The 21892-nt window shown below is 40.2% G+C and overlaps 3 protein-coding genes across 5 annotated transcripts; 2 read left to right on the plus strand and 1 right to left on the minus strand.

The window, feature by feature from the left end:
• Positions 1 to 1386: 1386 nt before the first annotated feature.
• Positions 1387 to 2058, plus strand: LOC115727316 (calcium-binding protein PBP1-like). Its single transcript, XM_030657505.2, has one exon. It carries the CDS (start codon positions 1610 to 1612, stop codon positions 1952 to 1954), a length of 345 nt encoding a protein of 114 aa, XP_030513365.1. The 5' UTR covers positions 1387 to 1609; the 3' UTR covers positions 1955 to 2058.
• A 12366-nt stretch (positions 2059 to 14424) lies between these two features.
• LOC115726404 (B-box domain protein 31-like) lies at positions 14425 to 14857 on the plus strand. The gene has a single exon (XM_030656259.2). The coding sequence runs from the start codon at positions 14499 to 14501 to the stop codon at positions 14787 to 14789; it is 291 nt and encodes a 96-aa protein (XP_030512119.2). The 5' UTR covers positions 14425 to 14498; the 3' UTR covers positions 14790 to 14857.
• Positions 14858 to 16101: 1244 nt separating this feature from the next.
• On the minus strand, positions 16102 to 20906 carry LOC115726417 (universal stress protein PHOS34). 3 transcript variants are annotated; one of them, XR_007197778.1, is made up of 3 exons: positions 20020 to 20905; positions 19303 to 19382; positions 16102 to 16375 (listed from the first exon to the last, which is right to left on the minus strand). XR_007197778.1 is itself a non-coding variant. In XM_048275846.1 (2 exons), the coding sequence occupies exons 1-2, from the start codon at positions 20741 to 20743 to the stop codon at positions 16356 to 16358; spliced, it is 744 nt and encodes a 247-aa protein (XP_048131803.1). In that variant the 5' UTR covers positions 20744 to 20899; the 3' UTR covers positions 16102 to 16355. The 3 variants fall into 3 exon arrangements, 2 of the variants coding, with proteins under 2 accessions (XP_048131803.1, XP_048131804.1); XM_048275846.1 differs by lacking the exon at positions 19303 to 19382 and having other exon boundaries at positions 20020 to 20899; XM_048275847.1 differs by lacking the exons at positions 16102 to 16375; positions 19303 to 19382 and adding an exon at positions 19448 to 19748 and having other exon boundaries at positions 20020 to 20906.
• Between the last annotated feature and the right edge of the window lie 986 nt (positions 20907 to 21892).

Genomic DNA, 21892 nt, shown 5'->3' on the forward strand with positions numbered 1-21892 from the left:
TGCAAAAGGCGTCTGGAAAAGGCACGAGGTTTCTATTGGTTAGACAAGCATCGTCGTATTACCTCTTCTCACCCTTTTTATTCAATAAGGTCCCATCCAAAACACGAACTCAAGTTTGTTAACATGTCTCACTCACGATTCGTCATTTCATTACGCTAACTCAATGACATAATTTGGCAAAGGTCCCTATCCGATAGAATGGTTGCTGTTTTGACATTGTCCTAACTCACATAGAAATAATTAAACGAATTTAGAAATTCTAATCTAGAAAAGATCGGAAAAATAACCCAATCAATCTTAAACCAATTATACATATGTCATTTCAGTCATAAACTTTCTAATTATGACAATTTAGTCCTAAATCTTTAAACGAAATTCTAATGTAGTCCTTTTAGGTTGATTTTCGCCGAAAATAGCTGGCGTGTGGCGATTTAGTCATCGCCGGCTATCTTACGTGGTACATCACCACGTTGCCATTTTTTGACAAAAATTGGTTGTAAGGATTACATTGAAAATTTGCACAAATAATTAGATCTAAATTTGTAAGATTGAAATGTTTATAACTGAATTAACATCCGTACAACAGATTTAGAACTGATTGAACAATTTTTCTTGAATAAAATCAGTGGCAATCTAAAGACATTGTCATAAAGCCAGTCTGTATGCGCTTGTGTTTCTAGATTAATTGTCGCATGGACCAAAATACATGTGAGCTTTTTCTTCGTAAATTACAAATATAAATAATTTTTTTCAATTATTCAACCACCATCAATCTATACTGATATAGATAAATAGTTCTTGAAAGACTCTACAAAGAATAAATAATGGTCTTTCTAGGTCACAAAACATTTGCCAGCATATTGCCTCCAAGACCAATGCTTGACTCTTGCTTCGTTGACTTCGAAAGTCTCTTCCCTAAGAAGTACTCATCTAGCTACAATCAAATAGACTTCATTTCAAAATAGTACCCTTTTATTATGGGCATTATTTCTACATTTTGTGTAGGAAAATGCTTTATTGACACTGTCAAGAATGATATAATTTCAACCGTGGATTCATATACCATTATCAAGTATTTTACATAAAGTGCTTATTGATTGGAAGATCGTGTGGTCGAAATAATTAACGATTACCGTCAAACTGTCATGTTAACAACTCTCTCTTATTTATTACTTTCTTAATGTGACTGCAAGGTTGGCATTCTAGGAAATTGACTTCCCTGACAGCTTTATCTAAACCACTTATGTCCCCTTATGAAGACGCTTGCCATGCACGTACCTTTCCATGCAGCTTCGAGGAAGGAGACAAACTTCTTCCCACGAAGCAAACGACTACGGCACCAATGTCATCACTTCCCCCAAAAAAGAACAGGAATCCCAAGCAACCACCACCTTCCTCACCAGTTTCTCTCTTCCTGTACCTTCTTTGTCACCAAATCGAAACAACTTCATTTCTCTCAGTCCTCCAGGCAATTTCATCTTCAAAATCTCTCTCCACTTTCCCTCTCCTATATAAGCCACCCTCTGGCTCTCCCCATGTAGTTCGTGCACTCACACAGAGCGGATCAGATAATCTTGTGAACTCGAGCAGGTCAGAGCTATTTCCAAGGATGGCGTCGCGGGGCGGTGTCGTGTTCGAGGACTTCTTCCCGGCGATGGTGGAGAAGCTCGGGGCGGACGGGTTCATGAAGGAGCTGAGCAACGGGTTCAATCTGCTGCGAGACAGTGACAAGGGCGTGATCACCTTCGACAGCTTGAAGAGGAACTCAGCTCTGCTGGGGCTGGAGGGGATGCGGGACGACGAGCTGAGGTCGATGCTGCGGGAGGGGGACCTGGACGGTGATGAGGCGTTGAACGAGAAGGAGTTCTACGTGCTCATGTTTAGGCTGAGCCCCGGGTTGATGAGGGAGTCCGAGGAGCTTTTGGAGGAAGCCATTGTTGAAGATTATTCGTAGGTCTCGTGTTTTGTGATCCGTGAAATTTGATGTATGAGAGCTATTCGAGCTGATTGGAGTGTAACTTTCGTTGACTCTTGTGGAATTCTATCGGTCGTTTGCTATAATGGTCTGCATTTTCTGTTCAGGCGGTGCCTCATTCCACATTGGTCTATATCCACTATTACACAGCATTAAGATTTCAGCAAACAATCACATATGAATCAAAGGAACATACATGAGTTGCTAGGGCAATTGAGATATTGTACCATATAATGTGATTTAATGTTCCCTCCCTCCGGGTTTAACATTGTGCCCGTTAAATTAGTGATCCAATTTTCTAGAACTTTCAAGATGGATATTAGCTAGAAAAGTTAAAAAGAATATCACCATAATTTAGTCTTAGGCGGCAATGAAGGTGTGAAGAAAAGTCCAGAATGTACAAGCAAAATATCGAAGTCTCTAGAATTATGTGAAAAGGGGTGAAAGAAGGAAAAGAAAAAATCTCTTGATAAAAGCAGAGATTTTCCTTGAAGAAGTCGGTTATGGACGGCTATAAATAGGGCCCAGTGGACGTCCATTCTTGTGTTGTAACTAGCAGACCGACTGGCAAAGCTTTTCTTCCCTCTTTTTATTACTCACCAACTAATACTTGGAAGTCCATGGAATACCGTGCATATGAACGGATTAAGCTCAGGCCTTTGGCTGTTGCAAATGGCTCCAATGATCCGGAATACTTTGTACGCAGTTAGTTAATTTTAAGTATGTAATCTCTGATTCCTGCACTAGAAATTCCTCTATGCGTCAATTTTGGGTGTAAACTTTGATCTGTCACAAAGTACTAAGCATAACATATTGCTAGATAATGTTCCGTTTAAGAAGTAATTATCGCACCTAATCGTAAAGTAACATAGCATATATGTCCTTTTATTTGTAACAATTGGAGATTAGACATATGTAAATAATTGAACAAAACAAATTCGTAAAATCGTCAAAATATAATTGTACTATATGGGCTATGATGAATCTGTCTATGATTTCATTCTATAGTAACATCTTATAATTTTTATTCAAAATTCTTTATAATATAATTATCGCTTAGGCGTCGGGACTAGAGTCCATCAATCTCGACTAGGACCACAGAGGCGAGTTGGGACCCCCATGCTTGTGCCTAGATCCCCGAGCCAACCCTTAATGGGCTTGGGGCCTGCCTCAATGGACCCTAGCCTAAGCATTGAGGACTCGGACATCGACACACTAGGTTCCTGAGCCGGTCTTAATGGACCCAAGCCAAGGCTCCGGGGACTTAGGCATGGAACCGGGGTTTTGAGCTCGGCCTCACTAGACCCGGGCTCGGGCATTGAGGACTAAAACACTAGCATGGGGTCCGGGCTCTACCTCCATGGAGTGCCTAGACGCAAGCAGGGTCTTAGGTCGACCTAATGCACTCAGGCCCAAGCTTCGAGGATTCGGGTATGGGCATGGGGATCCTAGGCCCAACCTATATGGACCCAAGCCCGGCCTCGCTGGATCTAGGTCCGAGCGTCTAGGACCTTGACACAATGGACTCGAGCCTTGGTGTCAAGGACCTAGGCATGGGCATCGGTGTCTCATGCCCGACCTTGATGAACCCAAGCCCGACATTGGGAGCTAGGGCACAAGTCCCGGCCTCTGTTGACCCCGGCCCGACCTTTGTGGACCTTGGCCCAAGCACGGGGGGCCCAAACCTGGCCTCTATAGGCCTAGGCCCGGGTGATTAAGTGGAGGGCACATTCTCTATGAATTCGTGCTCAAGCACTGGGGACCAAAGCATGGGCACTAGTGTCTAGGTCCCCACTGTTGTGGTAACCCCAGCTCGAGCATCGGAGCAAGTGCATCGGGATATCGGGCCCGGCTTGCTTGGACTCAAGATGGGCTTCGATTGACCGAGGCCGGGCCTCGATGGACTCGACCGTAGCCTCTAAACTAGGGTTCAATGACAAGTACCCAAGAACGAGCAATGCAGTTCTCATGCCCAAGCACAAAATCTCATTTCCAAATGTTAATGTCTACTCATATTTTGGAAAATCATTTCTGATTTCTGAAGGATGAGATCATTTTTTAAAAACATTTAAGTCCAAATTTTCCATTGACTAGAAAAATATTTTCTCATTTATCTAAGCAATTCAAATGTCGAGAAATGAAGAAAATATTTTCTCAGCAAAAAAAATTCATGAAACAAATGGAATTTAATTCTAAATGAATTTGGCATTTCATATGGCTTAGGGCCCGTTTGGTAACGTTTCTATTTCAAAAAAGTGATTCTGATTAGAATCAATTTTTTTATTCTGTTCTCTGGATGAGTTTTAGATAATCAGAAAGAGTTTGATAACTTTATAAAATTTTTGTTTCCGAAACAAAAACGCGTTTGATAATTACACAAAATTTCTATTTTGGGAAAAAAATTATCTTCTCAATTTTTTATTTAAATCAAATAATTATTTAATCACATTTGATTACTTTCCTCATATCCCACGATTGCGATCCTTTTGCCCCATGACATCTTTTTAACCAAAATAGGGATGCTTCCTATTTTGTTACTTGGAAGGATAATACACTAAAATTGTTGATTTTCCAAGCTTCCCTTGAGACTACGCATATGCCAAGGATAAAAGATATGACTACGATTATCTTTTGTTGCTCAAAATGAATAAATTTCATCTCTGCCACATAGGTGGCTCAGGTTTACCATTGGATACCATGCGGACGGTCACTAATGTAGTATGGTACTCTAGCAACAAATTAGATAGGGCTTAGGAAAAATCAGAAGGTAAAATCACCAAAAACAGGATTGGCTAGTTGAATGGACCCACTTCCTACTTTTGAGATTTTTGGGAATTTTCGGGGTTTTTCTGAACGATTTGCCCATGAGGGATAAAATCGTCATTTGGGAGAAATCGAAAGGCAAGATCGTCAAAAATAGGATTGGCCAGTTGAGATTTTTTTTTTTTGGAATTTTTTATGATTTTTCTAATTTTTTAGAATTTTTATGAATTTTCTATTTTTTGGATTTTTAATCATTTTTTATTTTTTATTTTCTTATTAGTTTTCGAAATTTTTATTAAAAAAATTATCTGGACGGGGTGCGGTTGATCCAGCCCACCCCTCATGGGCGTCGGACAAAAGTGAGAGAAGACTATTGTTGCCTTTTTATTCTCAAAAGTGTTCCTTTTTTTGGAAAATTTTAAATTTTGTTTTGTTCTTATTTTTTGTCCAAAAGTATTTTCGAGAGCAAAATCAGAATCAAAATTGTTACCAAACACGTTTCTAATTCTTTTTTGTTCCAAGGAACAGAATCGGAGAAACAAAAATGTTACCAAGCAGGCCCTTAATTATTTAGGAGATCCGAAAGAACATGATGGACCGCGTTTGCTATTAACTAGTGGACACTTGACTCGGACCAACTAGTCCACCAAGCTCAGCCTAAGTGCTTTGTCTTTCCATCTCAATATGTAATATTATCGTTCCCCTATCATTGAAAGAATAAAATTAAACTAGATAATACGCAACGATTATCATTGGAAAATTCAAAGATGATGTGACTTTGTATGCATTCGAAGTATCAAACAATTTTTCCTCCACTAATCCAAATGTGTGATTTGCTTTATTTTGGAATTCATGTAGAAAATTTATTTCTTATTATTTTTGTACTTTTCCCATTTAATATTTCTAATCAAGTTCTTCTACTAGCACAACGTATCTAATCAAATCCCCCCGACACCAAATTCGGTCAAATTCAGTTGACGTGATCGTCGGACTACGCCAAATAATGATGCGGACACTTGCTCGGATGGACATGTGAGGAAAAGTTTAGCCTATGTAGACGATGTCGGAGTATTATGTGGATAAAATTTAGTCAATATGGACATCCATTATGAAAAGCTTTTATTTATGTCACTCCACTATTTTATGTTGTCCGGTGGCCACGTAAGTTGGATTTGGCCGGATTTAATATTTGAGGGATTTGATTAGAAATTTTTGAAAATAAAAGGATTAGTGAAATAATACTTGATTAGAAAGGACATGAAAATATAGAGACAAAAAGTGGAATTTCTCCCTTTCGTTTTCAGAATATTAGGTACGGCGGTAATAGTATCCACCACTTAGTAATTTTAGTAGCAATTCGACCCCAAAAAAAAAAAATTTAGTAGCAAAAAATAAATAAACATATAGATCGTCACATTCAAGATACGAGGTCATTAAATCACGTAGATCCAACAAATTTATGATTATATTTCCTTAATTTACAAAGTTAGACTCGTGAAAAAAGGAAACTTTAATTTCTAAAAGTAGTACATAAACTTTTAAGCATAACTAGGTAAAAGAAAATCGTGATAATTATCCAACGGGAAAATGATATTAACTGTCCTCAAATTTTGACCCCACAAGGTCATCTGCAGTCCGTAGATCTGCAGCCATGAAGTCGGTCGTGTCCTCTGTCGATTAGCTCACATCTCCTCTTGTCCCCGACAGTGTGATCGATGGTTCAGTGCGCTGCGCGCTTCGTTCCGTGCGCGGTAAACCCTCGTTCCGTTCGTTCTTTCCTAATATCAGAGCGTGTTTAGGATTTCATTGCGAGCCGACCTTGTCGTGGAAATTTGTTGACCGCGGGCATGAGATTGATGAGCCTGCTATGGCGGCCGATGGACCCATGCAAGGTTGGCTGATGCCTCTTTGAAGTGCCGCCCATTTCGTTTGTTTGGGGGACTTGAGAGAGCGAATTGGTAAACTGGGGTTCTGATATTCGGACATGGTATATCCGTTCAGAGCAATTTTTTTGAGGCTCCTGAATGTCTCGATTGTCTCAGGACTAAAGCTGGGTGCATCAGTTGCCTTCTTAGATTTTGATGTGCATGTTTTCTGAGGATGAAATTTGCGAGTGAATTTCAGAGGGAGATCTGATGGTTGGGCAAGCGGGCGGGCAGCTGGTGGGCAGGCGGTGGCGGCAAGAGAGCTGGTGGCGGCGGCGAGCGAGCAGGGGGCAGGCCGAGGCAGCAGGGGGCAGCAGGGGGTGGCGGCGGAGAAGGGCGAGAGGTGTCAATATGGGTTGGATTGGGTATGGGTTGGGTGTGGGTCGGATTGGGTCGGATCGGGTCGGATATGGATCATCGAATTTTCATTGCATGAATATGGGTCAAAACAAGGTTAAATAGGTTAATATGGACCGACCAAATTCGACCCGACCCATCCATTTGACACCTCTACTCACTATGGTCTAATCGAGTAGAGACTCATTATGAACCATGCATCTATTAGTGAGAGTTCTACTTTGATACCTTTTGCAACAATCGGGCCATTTCACATGAGCCAACCCATTAAAATGAACATTTCGACTAGCCACACATTTCGGGAAAAGTATCAAAAAGTTTTAAACCTTTTATATTTGTACAAATTCAAATTCATCTGGCTAATTTTAGTCGAAAATCGATGACATTAATGTTGAATATCACATGTGGCAAGACTAACACTGAAGTAGACAAATTTTATTATTTTTAATAGTTATTCACTATTTTTTTCTTTCTTTTGTTTTATTTTATTTTTTATTGTGACCGGTGAGGGATGTTGGCGAACCTCATCCAAGCCATCACGGGTCGCGAGCGAGGACTGCCGCCGGGCTATGAGCTTAGGCCATTGCCGATGGCTTGCAAGGGCCGCCCTCACCAACGGCCGGCCACAATGAAAAAAAAAAAAGAGAAAATCAAAAAAATAAAAAATTCAGAAAGAAAATATTAAGATATTATAATTTGTTTATGTCACCGCTATCGTTTCAGGCCATGTTAGTAATTTTTTGCCAAAATTAGTTGGATGGACTGAATAGGTACCTAAACAAAATGTTTATGACTAAATTGATCCAATTGAAAGGTTTAGAACTGAATTGGTATAAATGAAATAGATTTAAAACAATCTTTTGTACTTTTCCCCACACAAATCAATGATCTTGCTCAATAAGCACTTTCACTGTCGAGGTAAAAATTTTTTTACATTGACAATCGAGGTAAGATTTGAGATGTCCTACTCTCTGTATTTTTTAGTACAATGATTTTCATTTTGTTGGGTTCTTCCAAGTGCAAGATAACCTCTAAGGGATTGCGGGTTTTTTTCTACCAATTGGGGCCCTTTTTTCATTTGTGAGTTTCGGGAATACCCACGTTCGTAGGTCTGAGATTGTTTATTTGAACCACGATATTTTCCATCTAGATGGAATAAATAAACACGTCAGTAAAATGCTCAATGCTCCAAAACAAGACCACCAACAAGTCTCACAGGTTGATCCACCATGAGATTTTTCAGATGATGAGAAAGAGAGGCCATTGAAGAAAGAAAAAGAATTGATTGAGGTTAAGTACGAACCACTGAGATTATAGCCAAAAGACCCACTTGACTCAATACCATCGGCCTGCCATTGGTTTTAGCTACAGCTAGTTTTGACAGAAATGCAAATCGGGTTCGGTGATAGGACCCGTGCCCCCACCTCTTGCTCATCATGAATAGTTCCGATCCAAGGCGTGGCCTCTCCTTTTTCTAGGGTTTTTTTCTTGTTGACGGGGGACATGATTTGAAGGGGAAGGATCAAGAGAGACATTGATCTTCAGTGCGTTTGGAAACTCGAGTTCAGCTCATTTGGAAAAGATTGATCGATTGACTATTTTTTCTTTTTTCTTTTTTTATCGCAAGGAAAATTTCCATTTCACTTGAAAGGAGAAATACGTAATTTCAAGATAAAGATGTAAATCAAACAAAGCAAATAAATCTAAAAGATAAATTAACTTAATCCAATCTGCAGAGACACGCTCATTCCACAAAGACAACTCTGCCATAACATCAAAGTATAACCGGCGACCAATTACCGAATCTCGTCTCAACTTTAGTGATGAGCACATGCTAGTATTTCTCTCTCCAGTAGCTACGAATTTGCCAAAATGCGCTTAAGTTTGGCATTCTCAGTACTATCACCGTATAGAAATAACAACAACGGGTTAAAAGACAACAACGCCAATAGGTTGAAATATAGAAAATGTTGTAAATCCCAAATTTATTTCTGGATCGGAATAGAAAAGCATCCAAACCTAAATCTGACTCTAGATTTGGAGAAAAGACTTACCAAAGAGATGCGAGTTGATTATAAAATTACTTTTAGATAAGTCGATTGTTGAAGCAATAGAGGAGTCGCGATCGACTATATGGAGCAACTGGAGTCGGAGTGAGCAACCAGATCTATCGGGCGGCCTCGCGCTCGAATTTCTGAGCTCATCGGAAAAAACTCTTCACGTGGAAGAAGTCGACGGGGTCACCCATGAAAGCTACGAAGAAACATTAAAAAAGATGAGGATATAGAGAGAAAGGGGAAAAAAAAAAAAAGAGAATTAGAGAGAGGGAGCTTAGAGAGTTGCTGTAGAAGAGGGGGTGGGCGGCCGCCTTGGAAGGAAGAGAAACCCTAAGGGCGATCGATTGACTTCGATCATAGGATACGAGTCGGCCTTTGCCCCCCTTGTCTTGCCAAATGCGTAACCGGTGCGATCAAGTCCTCTCAATTGATCAGTGTGATTGGATCGTCGTGTCTGCCATTGGCAACTTGACAATAAAATGATGCTTATATAGCTTGCCACATATCATTGAGAGGGGGTTGTTGATTATGCTATTGTACTAACCTATAGTGAAAATATTCAACTTATTAAGGACTAATAACGAAAAGATTCCACGGTACACATCAATCAAGTAAGAGGATTTTATTGCATAAGAAACAAAATTTAATGATCCAATTGAATATTTGAGAAGAGTTAGGAGATCAAAAAATGGTCTTGGCCCTTGAATAATTAATTCGTTGTCAACCGAAACAATAAGAATTTATTAACTTCACGTGGCAGTTCACAAAATGGTAATTTGGCAATTCTATCTTTAGTAAATATCACGTCATCAGCGACATTCCAATCTCATCAGTAATTGCTCCGAACATTAATCAAACAGTTGCAAAACCGTACCATAATAATCCAATATTGATCTATCAATATTTTGTCTTACGAAAGAAGATTAATTCCTTTTGAGCCAAAAAAAAAAAAAAAAAAAAAAAGGAAGATTAATTCCCCAATATCATAGGGCTTTCATAATTACTGTTTTTTTTTCCTTTGTGGAGGGAATGAAGCCTGCATTGACTAAGGGTGAGCATGGTCCGGGTTGGTCCGATTCCCTTAGAAACCGAAGACCGAATCGGTGGTTCGGATTTTCAATTTCTAAAACCGAGGATCCCTGGAACTGGGAATCGAACCGGTGGTCCCGATTCTCAATTCCTGGAGCCGAGAATCGGACCGAAGGTCCCTAAAATCGGTCAAAAGTGAAAATAAAAGGTAAAGAACAGAATTTGGCTCACTAGTTACATTTCTCTGTGAGATGAATAGCCCCATGTTAGAGAGGGGATGGAAATTTGTTTCTGATGGACAAGAGATCGCTAAATAGTACTCCTTTACGCGAAGTTGCGGCTGCCGGAAAAATCCAGGCATTGACCACCTTGAAGCTCTCGCATGCTTGGAAGCTGAACCCAGACAGGTTCAGTCACATGAACTTGGCTCTACAGTGCAGCTCTAGTTTATTTTTTGTATGTCTATCTTAAAGGTGCTAACATAGGCATCTTTAGTTGAACTTGCTTGTGTATTTAAAAAAAAAAACAATTGAAATTTTATCTGTTTAGATGGGCAGTCCATCAGTCCGGTTCTCCCCTAGAACCCGGAACCGGACCGCCCGGACATCGGTTCCACCTTGAGGGACCAGGGATCGGACCGATAACCTCCAAAACTGGACTAAACACGTGGCGATTCCCGATTTGATTAGCCCATCTTGCTCACCCGACTCAATCCTACTAAAAAGTCTAAATTTTACCCGCATCTGACATCAACATCCCGAACTTTATCCCATTTCACCAATAGCCCAAACTTATATTAGTGACTCAAAAATTACCTTCTGCCACACTTCCGTCCATAGTGGCTGCTTAAAATCCTACATGGGCGTTATCCATGCTTGCCGCCACGTTTGACTTTAAACAGCCGTCAAGGACGGAACTGTAAGGAAAGGTATTTTAAAGTTACCGATACAAGTTTGGAGTATTGGTGAAAGAAAAAAATAAATTGAGTATCAATACTCCAATATAGGGTGGAGTTCAACACTTTTTGTGGGATTTGCCCCTGCATTAGAATAGAGTCGACTTCATCGAAAGACTAACTCGTCTAGTGGATAAGATATTACCCTTCTAAGAAAGAAGATTGGACCACCATTAGAAATGACCAATAAATGATTAGAGCACGTAGTTACAAACCAATACTAGGTAGCATAGATATCATTATGAGAGCATTGAATGAACGCATTGAAATTTGTTGCTCGTGGTCAGGTTAGAGTTTGCATCGTAAGTAGTCATCTATCTTTTTCTCTAAAAATACTTCTGTGGGGATGAAAAAATTTTGTATGGGTGAGCTCCACATGCGAAAGACCAATCCTGAAGCACTATACCTTGAAATCCCCTCTTCCAACCGAGAAAAGGTAGGACAAAACATAAATTCCTTGAACACAAGGTTGATAACAAACTTAGCCCTTGAAAAATAAAGACACTGTCTTGAGCAAGTAGAGCAACATATAATCTATCGATTGTTCAGAGCAGACTGATCTATGCTGCAATCTAGTCGCCTTCCACAGAGCACTTGTGATCGACTCGATGCCTCTACAAGAAAATTACGTACGGTGGGGTGTGCTAGAAGAGAGAAACAAATACTTTACACCTCGATGTTGGAATTCTCTATGTAGACATAAGAAATGTGGAGGAATAGATTTTCAGCAGAATTGGGATTTCAACAATGCTTTGCTACTAAAGCTCGGTTGGGGAATGATCCAAAATAGAGGCAAGTTATGGTTTTGAGTTCTTGAAGGGAGATATCTTTGAAGCTCAAATTTTTGGAATCACGAGGTCAAGGCATTATCCTCTCCTTTGTGGAAGGTAATCATGGACGCCAGAGAAATACTCAAATTGTGAACTTTGTATCAGATAGGGGATAGAAAGTCGATTGAGATCGGAAATCACCCTTGGATTTCTAATATCTCAACTCATCTGCCTTCTTTTTATTGATCCAGATCCTATTTCGAAGCAAGAAAGATAGATAGCTTCTTTATCCCAGGGACTAAAACTTGGGATGTATTTAGTCTAAATCAAACGTTTTGCCCAACCTCAGTCCAAGCCAATCTTCAGATCCATCTGTCGAATTCTATTTGGGTGGTCAAACCTATTTGGCATCCAACTACTGATGGAACATTTTCTATCACATCTGCTTACAAACTCATCAAGTAGCTAGCAAACTGAAAATGGCAACAACTCCAGGATTTGGAACAAAATATGGAAAGCTAAAAGTTCTTAAGCGGCACAAAATGATGTTGTGGAGGACAACGGCTAACATCTTAACTGGTCGAGGTAACTTATTTCAATTGGTCCATATCCCAGACCCTTCTTGCCCGTTGTGAGGAGCATCAAAGGAATTTTCAGTACATTTGTTCACAACATGTCCTCTAGCCCGAATTTTGTGGAGACAACGCCCGTCTGGTATTATCTCGTCTGCTTAGAATGTCGGGGTCCCCAGAAGAGATGGTGAACCACTTTCTTGATCCAGAAGAAATAGCATAGAGAATGAGATTAGATTGCAAGCCACTCACCCTTAATGCAACAATTCTCTACATAATGTGGCATTATAGGAATGCAAAGATACCTTGTCAGACTATTCCAGTTCCTTCCCAGGCAATTCAGCTAATCATCAAGATTTCATGGAATATTTAAATATGTTTAGGAAGGAGAAAAGAGTTGAGTTAAGCGAGAAACCAGATTCTATTAGGGTAAGGACAAACTCTTGGATTCCTCCGTCAAATCAAGAGAGTTTAATGTAGATGCTGCGTGGAAGGATAACAAAGGGGCCATAGGTTTATTACAATAGAGGTTTAGGGAAAAGAAAAGAAAAGAATTTCAGATTTCAATTGATTGTGTTAATTGATGCAATTTGAATAGGCCTTTGCTCTGGTGGTTCTCTTTTGATTTATCCTAGCAACAATCGGGGTTTATGCTCATGAGCTTGCAAATTGGGCATTTCATCATATATGAACTACATTTTCTTTTCATTTTAATGATCTCCAATCTAGAGTAAAATATAGTGCTAGTAGAATCTTCTTTAATCAATCATCTTAATGTAAGCTCTTGTTCCTCCTTGTCGTATTTGGACTGCTTTAATAGAATGGAAGTGTTTTTTTAGGACAAAAAAAAACCGAACTAATTGATCGGCCCTTTTTGCATACTAATTGTCTTTTAGCCTATCAATTTTATAGTTTAAAATTACTACAATATATAAATAAAAATATATATTTAGAAGCATGCAATACGAGACCTATCCAATCATCATACAATTCTCAAATCAAGAAAGTAGTGGACAGGAGGCATGGCGGCTTATAAATGATTTAACTTTCATGATGTGCTTCATCATCCTATTTTTCATTTTGCATAACAAAACCTTATTCACTTGAGAAACCAACAAGGGCACTATTTGTTTTCTTCGTTTTTTTATCCTAAAATCAAGATAAGGATACATTTATTTAGCTTAAAACGTGTAATTTGAAAAATATTTTCAAAACATAAAATATTTGTATGGCTTGAAAAATGAATGAGCACAAATTATTTTTATCATATATGAAATTATTTTAACATAAAATTATTTTTTATTGACTAATTGTTTCAAATGATATAAGAAAAACAGTTCACAAATCGTTCATTTCCGTTGAAACAAATGAAGCGTAAATTTATTTTTTATCTAATAAACTTAAAAAGATAAGTTGTTCACTCTAAAATTAAGAAATTTCACCATTAATTGTTATCCACTATTTTTTCTCAATTAGATATATCGTTTCACAAAAATTACAACTAGAACCTCACTCTTATCGAGATCATAGCGATTTGTTTTACATTTAATAAATTTCTTCTTGTCTTTATGAATGATTGAATAATGCTCGAATATTTTGGACAAGTAAAAACAATGGCTTTGCTAGTATAACAGCTTTTAGACCACCGTAAGAATAACAGTGTCTTGAGAGCTATAAATTCTTCAAAGAGTGAGCCCCACAATAATTTCTACTTAGTTGTTATTTATTTTTGTGACCTCGAATAGATTGTTATTATTACGGTAGTTTAAGAACGGCCACTTAATCATTTCCCTAAAAGCAATCACATTCATCACATGAGGCATCGAATTTGACAAAATATGAACGATATTAGACAGATTAAAATTGTGACAAAGTTAATATTGGATTTATGTTAAGGAAAAATTTTAAATACACAATTGGTGTCTTCTTTTTTTATTTAAAAAACAAAAGAGATTAAATGTTGTTCCGACAAAGAATTGCCACTTGATCTTCAAGAACGAGAGAGACTATACAGAGCATCTCTCTTCTCCAACGACACTTTCACGGACAAGATCATAGTCAAGTCATTGAACTGTAGCGAGCGAACGAGACAGAGATGAAGGAGAAGAAACCATGCCAGCTCTGCGACAACCTCGCAACCATGTACTGCGAGCCGGACCAAGCGAACCTGTGCTGGGACTGCGATTCCAGAGTCCACGGCGGGAACTTCCTTGCGGCCAAGCACCAGAGGAATCTCCTCTGCCGCTCGTGCCAGAGCCCCACGCTGTGGAGCGCCTTGGGGCCGAGGCTCGCTCCCATGGCCTCGGTGTGCGAGAAGTGCGTCGGCTGTGGGGCTTGGGACGATCGCAGCGATTCTACACGGTCAAGTCACGGAGAAGGAGAGTGAGACAGCAGCGATTGCATTGGAGATAGCGATGGAGGCATGGCAGATGGCGATGCCCACGGGGAGAATCAGGTGGTTCCTGTCTAAATATTTTCGTGGACTATAAAAATATTTTCCGTTCATTCACTTTATATGAGCTACAAGCAATACTTTTTACGAATATATTCTACGAATCATGCATTTTCTGCAAAAATTTGCAAGGTAACCCCTCGCACCTTCGACCCAAAGCAGGCCGGCCCTTCCCCGGACCGCGGGATCTTGGTTCACCAGGCTGTCCTTTGTCTTGCAATCTTCCTTCTTCTTTTTCCCGGTTCCTACTCTTTAGCGGCTTATCCTTGGAAAGAGCTGAAAGCTAAAACCTTCTTATAAGTGATGTCGCTCATGCATTGCAGTTCTGATTTGGACAGATCCTTCTTGATCCTTTTATATCATATTTGCAATTGAGTCCTCGTAATTTTTTGATGTTTACAACCAAGTTCTTTCGACAATATCCAAGTCTTTTCATTATTCACGCAACTATTTATGCTGACAAGGCACCTGAAATCGTAACTCCTAAGGTTAAGAAACTTGAAAACTGCACAATTCATGTAATTTAGAGATCTCAATTGCAAAGGATCAAAAGTTCGAGGAATCAAGGCAAAACAGACGTAATCGAAAAAGGGTTAAAAACCTGATTATCCCAATTCCTTTTGCAAAAGGAGAAAAAGGACTTCTTGTAAATCCATGGTGTTTTCATGTTTACTTGCAAAGGAATATCCATTCTTCTTTCATTCATCTAAGTCTAAATTCAAATCGTAACATTTGTTTGCACATTTATTTGTTTTTCCTTCGAGAGTGACTTTAGGCGCTCTGATGGTTGAAAACGATACAGAAAAGGATTATCATAGTCAATGAGTGACGATTAACCAAGTGCCCGCGAGCGTTCCGCAGATCCCCTATGAAGAAAAAAGTACAGTAAAAGAAGGTTTACTTCTTGCTTCTCGGCAGCTTCAATTGTCCCCAAAGAACCAATTTGTCCAAATGGAAAAATGTGAAGTACCAAGTAGTAGACATCTCAAGGGACCTCAACCTCAAGTTGCCCCTAATACATAGGGGAATCCCACAAAGGAATGAAAGCAATGCTTTGGAATCCATAAGTTCATATCATGGGGCTTGATTCATTGACCAATTGCTGAATTTGGCATGAAAGCAATGCTTTGGAATTCATGAAGTTACAAAGAATTGACTATTGAATAAATGACTATTGCCTGACAATGTTTCAGGAAAATCTGTGAAGTGTCAACTTGAGATTTCTTTTCCTTTTGACATTAAGGTGAAGAGGCAAAAGGGTTCAAGGATTTTCAGCATTATTACCTTAAGAAGTTGAAAAGATAACCGCAACTATGTCTAGAAAGGTAAAGAATCTCAATATGAACCGAAAAAATCTTCGTCACAGCTGCATAAGTGGAAATATAAACAGACAGCCAAAAGGTGGAGGAAACAGACTCAGAGCGATAACCGCATTTACACAAAACATCAAGCTTAAACCTTGCGACTCTTCAACGGTCGAAGCATTGCAGCAAGCTCCACTCAAGCAGCCTTGTCCATCTCTGCAAAATATTGTCATCAGCTATTCTCAATCATTTCGCGGAAAACACGATAAATGATAATATCAAGCTCACTAAAAAGATACATCCCATATCACCTATAATGCCAGACATATGAATTTGAACGATGCACAAAATGCACAAGAAAGATTCCCACGCACGGTATTCATGCCCAGAAGGTAATAAAATGAAAAATTCAAAACGTTTGTATCCTCATAAGAAAACATGCCAAGGATTTATAACATATCAAAGACTCCATTAGCTATTATGGAACTGCAAATTTCCTCTTCCATCAAGCCATTGGTGCTCCACTCATGCCCCATGTGGTGATCATGTAGCCAGGGAAACTGTCACAGCCTCCTCTCGTTCTTTTCCCTTCCCAGTTCTTCTCTTTGCTTACAGTTCAGAGATGGTGGATCCCCAAGCCCAATCTAATTTGAAAGCCGCCCAAACAATATAAAGATGGGATGATAATTGCGGTAACATCCAATACTGCTAACATGTAACACGAAGGGTACAAGACATGAACATTGTTGTATTGTGCTTTCCACGAATTAATGAAGTTCTTCAAACTTCTCTCATGCTCAAACTATGCATACCTCCAGCATTGCAAAGTGTCACTAAATCATGGTCCGGTCTCAGATTGATCATCTGTACAGTGCACTAAATGTGAAATACAGTGATTGGTGGGAGAGGTTGCCACCAAATTCAGTTTTATCCACCCTTCGATGTGTAAGAGAGTGGTAAATATTCAACATAAACCTAATACGTAGTAGATGAAACAAAAACAACTTCCAATTTTGTCTGGCACATTATTAATACATAAAACACGTGACTTGTCACAAAACAAGCATTTACGTGCTCCTCTAGTATTACCAACAGATAAACAGTAACACTGTTCCAAATCCAAATTTTAACAGATGATCCATACGACAGGTAAGAAAAGTTGAATGAACCTTCTACTTCTGAGATCACATATTTTTCCACGTGTGCACATGTGCAGTCCACAAGCAAGCAAGAAGGTCAACAAGATCTGAATTGGCAATTCTCGAAACAATTAAATTATTGAAATATTCGTCAATGTCACACCTCATCCATCTAGAGGTCCAGAAAACAATCCATTCCATTTATCTCTATGCTAAACAAGCCGCCTGCTTTATGTGGCGGCAGATGAGCAAAGATGCAGTCACCTTACTGAAGTAAAGACGTAGTCAAAGCACCATGATGAACCAATTTACAGTTTCTAACATCTTATCTAAGCACCGACAATTGTCCAACAGCATAACCATGTTCCATTCTCAATGTTCAAGAGATCGCAATTAGAGGTGATCGGTTCCTGGTCCAATCCGGTCCCACCCCGAAATTGGGAATCAGACCGGACCAACTGACCCGGTTCCCGGGCGGTCCAACGATTGGACCGGTTGCATTTTTTTCTGGTGATTTGTCGTTAAATTTTTTTGGTTAACAACATATTCACCATACCACCTCTTGTTAATTGCATCACATTATCGCTAAATCTAGAAGTCATACTAAACATCTTAGATTTAGGTTTAGGTTTAGGTAATTTTTTTTAAAAATATATATATTATTCGATCCGGTTCCCCCCTGGAACCATAGACACTAAAGGTGGGTAGGGATAAAAAGTTCCCTTGGGGCTTGCTGGCAGGGGTAAAAAGTTTCCCAGAGGAAACTGTTGAATGGTTGACACTTGTTTTTTATTTTAAAAAAAGAACACCTACTTATGGGAAGGTTAAAGAGTATGCGCTTAACATCCCCTTTGTCATTGTTTGTCCTGTGATAATTCATCATCTTCATCCAAATACCAGCAATCACTGAACACACTGGCTGAAAAGATGCATCTTCAACAACCCCCACATCAATAGTTACCAAGGTTTGGACTATGTCACTAGGCCTATAATGTAGCAGCAACCACAAGACAAACCAAATAATGATTTTCAGATCATCCAGAAAGCCTCAAAGGTCTTCGGCCAATTTCATCCCCCAATAAGGCCACTTGATGTTAACTATTTAACTATTACAGATTGTCAGAACAATTTCATTATGCATACTGCAAGGACGTACGCCCCCATTTTCAACTGCACTTGCCTTATGATACAATTACCACCAAACTTCCTCACTCTACAAAAGTAATTGAATAATAGAACAAAGACAATAGAAGACAGTAAAACAGCTTTTTGAAGTTAAAAATGAAACGTAGACAGCAAAAGGTCCAAAATATAAAAGAAAGAGATCTTCTCATATGTTGATCATAATGATACAAGAAAATCTATCAAAGGTCATAGTACTCTCATTTGTACTGAATCCTTGTGCAGCTAAATGTGAAAATAAGTCAGTATTAGCATAAACAGTACCAACTCTGTCCTTTCCCTTGTTTTATCCATTTAGTATCCTTGTCGGACCACAAGATATGACTTCAATGATCATTGACTTCAAGAATCAATGGACGCTCGCTAGAACTAAAAGTTACAGCTGAACAGGACATAAGGTGGCCACTTTAGCTTTAATGCCATTTGGTCAAAAGCTACATGTAGCCAAAAATTACGACATCCCAGTATATTCAACAGACCAGATACAACAGTGAAATGACTGTTTCTAAGTAAAAGTTAGACCGATCTGAAGTTTCCAGTCATCATCTTCTACTTTTGAGCTTATTTTCTTGGAAAGCCTTAAACATACAGGTCAAGGATGGAGAGAACATAATCATCGTCTCTTTGTAATCGTTTACCAGCACCGTTAAATAAAAGAAATTATCAATAACTTGCAATCTAGTCCGCGGGCTTCAATTGGTTGTAGCATATTTCAAGTTTCAGTGAAAATATTTGAGAAGTTTACCAAAAGTTCACATGCCGCTGTTAGCATATTATTATCTGCAAATCTTTCCTGGTTAAACTGAATATGCAAGTACTAACCAGAGCATACTTTCACTAAGCAGTTCCAGCTGGTTCTCTGATTCTATGCATTCCACACTGATAATCCTACACCGTCCTCCCTAACAACATGCAGCTACTTATAGCTCTGGTGATTGCATAGATAACACACCTCAATGTTTTCAATGCAGTTTATGGTCTATATGCAGAACACGTCAGCAGAAATGACAATCTAGACATCACTGATAATCTCCTATGTCCTTTCAACACCAATCGGTTACTACTTAGTAATAGAAGGAAGCAATTAGCTCATTGTTGGTACATTATTTCAACATTGTACGGATATTCATCTTTCAGAGAGTTCCTAGGTAATCATCGTTACGGAAGTAGACTGCCTCAGTCTCAAATTTTTCAGATGCCAATTATCAACTGGACTGCCTCAAGCCCAAATTTTTCACATGGCAAGTATCAACTCTTCCTTCGCAGATCTGTCGCATTCCAAGAGAAAAGAACTTCAGTTTTTTGATTCCAGCAACAACAAAATTGCTACCTAATGCAAAAGAGGAACTTTATAGTACCAGTAAAATCAGTCATCAAATAACAAGCAGACATTAGTGACTAATGACATTTCTAAAGAAACTACACATACTAGAGACATTCTTAACCATGACTTAGAGAAGCACCAAAAAAACAGAAAATGATCTTCCAAACCAAGTAAAACAATCTTTAAACAATGCCACTTAAGAAAAACGAACATACCACTCTGCTTATCAGATGCATCATGATACTCCGGCTCCTCCTCGGGCAGGCCCGAGTAAGACCCACGGCGACTGCCCCGAGTTGCCGGGCTGCCCAGTTTATCACTGCCGCCGCCATTTTTGTCCTTGTCACTAGGGAACCTGACAACAATCACAGGCAAAACACAGTGATGCACGCAGTAATCACTCACGCTCCCGAGCCTCCCCTTGGCGTTCTTCCGCACTGCGCCAAACCCGCGACTCCCCATGACGACGGCGCTCAGGCCAAGCCTCTCCACCTCCAGGCACAGCCTCTCCTTCATGTCGTGGTCCTTCACTATGTGGATCTTGAAGGGTATCTGGGCGTCCACGAGGGGCTGCGCCAGATCGTTGGCCTTGGCCGTCGTGAAGGCGTCGAACTCGTCCTCGAGCTTCCGCTTCTGGGACTCCTCCGTTTCGACGCCGACGGCGCCATCGTGAAAGGAGAGATCGATGGAGCCCCAGTCGGCGCCGTAGAGGACGGAGGTGGGGCTGACGTGGACGAGGATGACGGCGTCCCCGGGGCGGAGGTAGTTCTGCACGGCCCACCGGACGGCGTAGGCGCTCTCGTCGCTGAGGTCGACGGCGATGCCGATCTTGCGGTGGGCCCCGGCGGTCGGCGTCCCCGAGGGAGTGTAGCGAGGGGACGAGGGCTGGATCAAGACGGCGGCGTCCGACGACGATGGGTGCTTCCTCGGGGTGCTCATGGTTTTATCGAATTCTTGATTCCCTCGCTGCGTAAAGTTCCAATCTCTTTCCTCTTCTTCCTCCTTGTCTTTCTACTGGTGATCGCTAACCGCGGAAGGGGAAGAGGATGGATATGGCCTGGCCGAGACGGGGACGAAGCAAAAGATCGGATGCGGTCGAGTCTGACATGATGTCATTTACACGTGCTCGAAAAATATTCTGGAGGTCAACCGCAACGATGTAGCCGAGCCGTAGGTTGCTCGAGCTCAGATTGAGCTGCCTGTGACCCGGCTTCGAACCGGGAGGTGTTGAGAACCGAAACGAGCCGGGTTCGAGTCGGTTGGACCCAACCAAAACCGGGCGAGCTGTCGTTCGGACCTACTTCATTTGTATTCACATTGAAGAGTTCTAGTATATGGAACAAAAGAACACTCCAAAGGGGCGTGCGAGCTCATTTTGCTGGCGATCTAAGCAAAAGATGTGTGCACAAAAAAAAAAAAAGTAAAAGAAGTGACCATATGAACTCATCATCATCTCCATCACGTTTCTTTGGAGTTGTTTACGAATTTTTTGAATCTGAATAAATACCAATGACACGAGTTACAAAAAGATAATGCGACTATATCAAAAATCGATATTCTATATAAAATGGAGATTGCCTCAAGATTTTCAAGATAGCATTTAGACTTTACGATGAAAGGTCCCTGCCATTCTTATCAGTTCAAGCTTAGCTCACGGGCTGGCACATCCGCATCCGCATCCGCCTTCTAGTCAGGCTGACTGCAAATTTTGCTCGCGCACAAATCTAGCCAATTTGTTGCACCAACGTCACTAGAGATTGAGTTACGTTCCGGTCTTCATCTGGTTTCGCTTTGGAATCAAACACATCCGGAAAGTGTCGTTCAGACATCAATTGCATTGCAAAAACCCATCTCTCATCACCACACGAAACAAGAGACAAAACACACAGAAACCAACTGTAAAATTGCAGGCCCAGAGCCAATGTGGAAAATGCTCTTCCGTTTATAGGTTCACTCCAAAAAGACCCAAGACGCTAACGCACGGATGAAATGCCAGAGCTCAACCATCATGACAAGGCCTAACCTAATAATCTTCAGGAACAAGCTCACTCAAAGAAACAATGATAACTGATGAAAAGAGCAAAAAGT

The sequence above is a fragment of the Rhodamnia argentea genome, chromosome 3, assembly GCF_020921035.1.
Source record: "Rhodamnia argentea isolate NSW1041297 chromosome 3, ASM2092103v1, whole genome shotgun sequence".
NCBI lineage: Eukaryota > Viridiplantae > Streptophyta > Magnoliopsida > Myrtales > Myrtaceae > Rhodamnia > Rhodamnia argentea.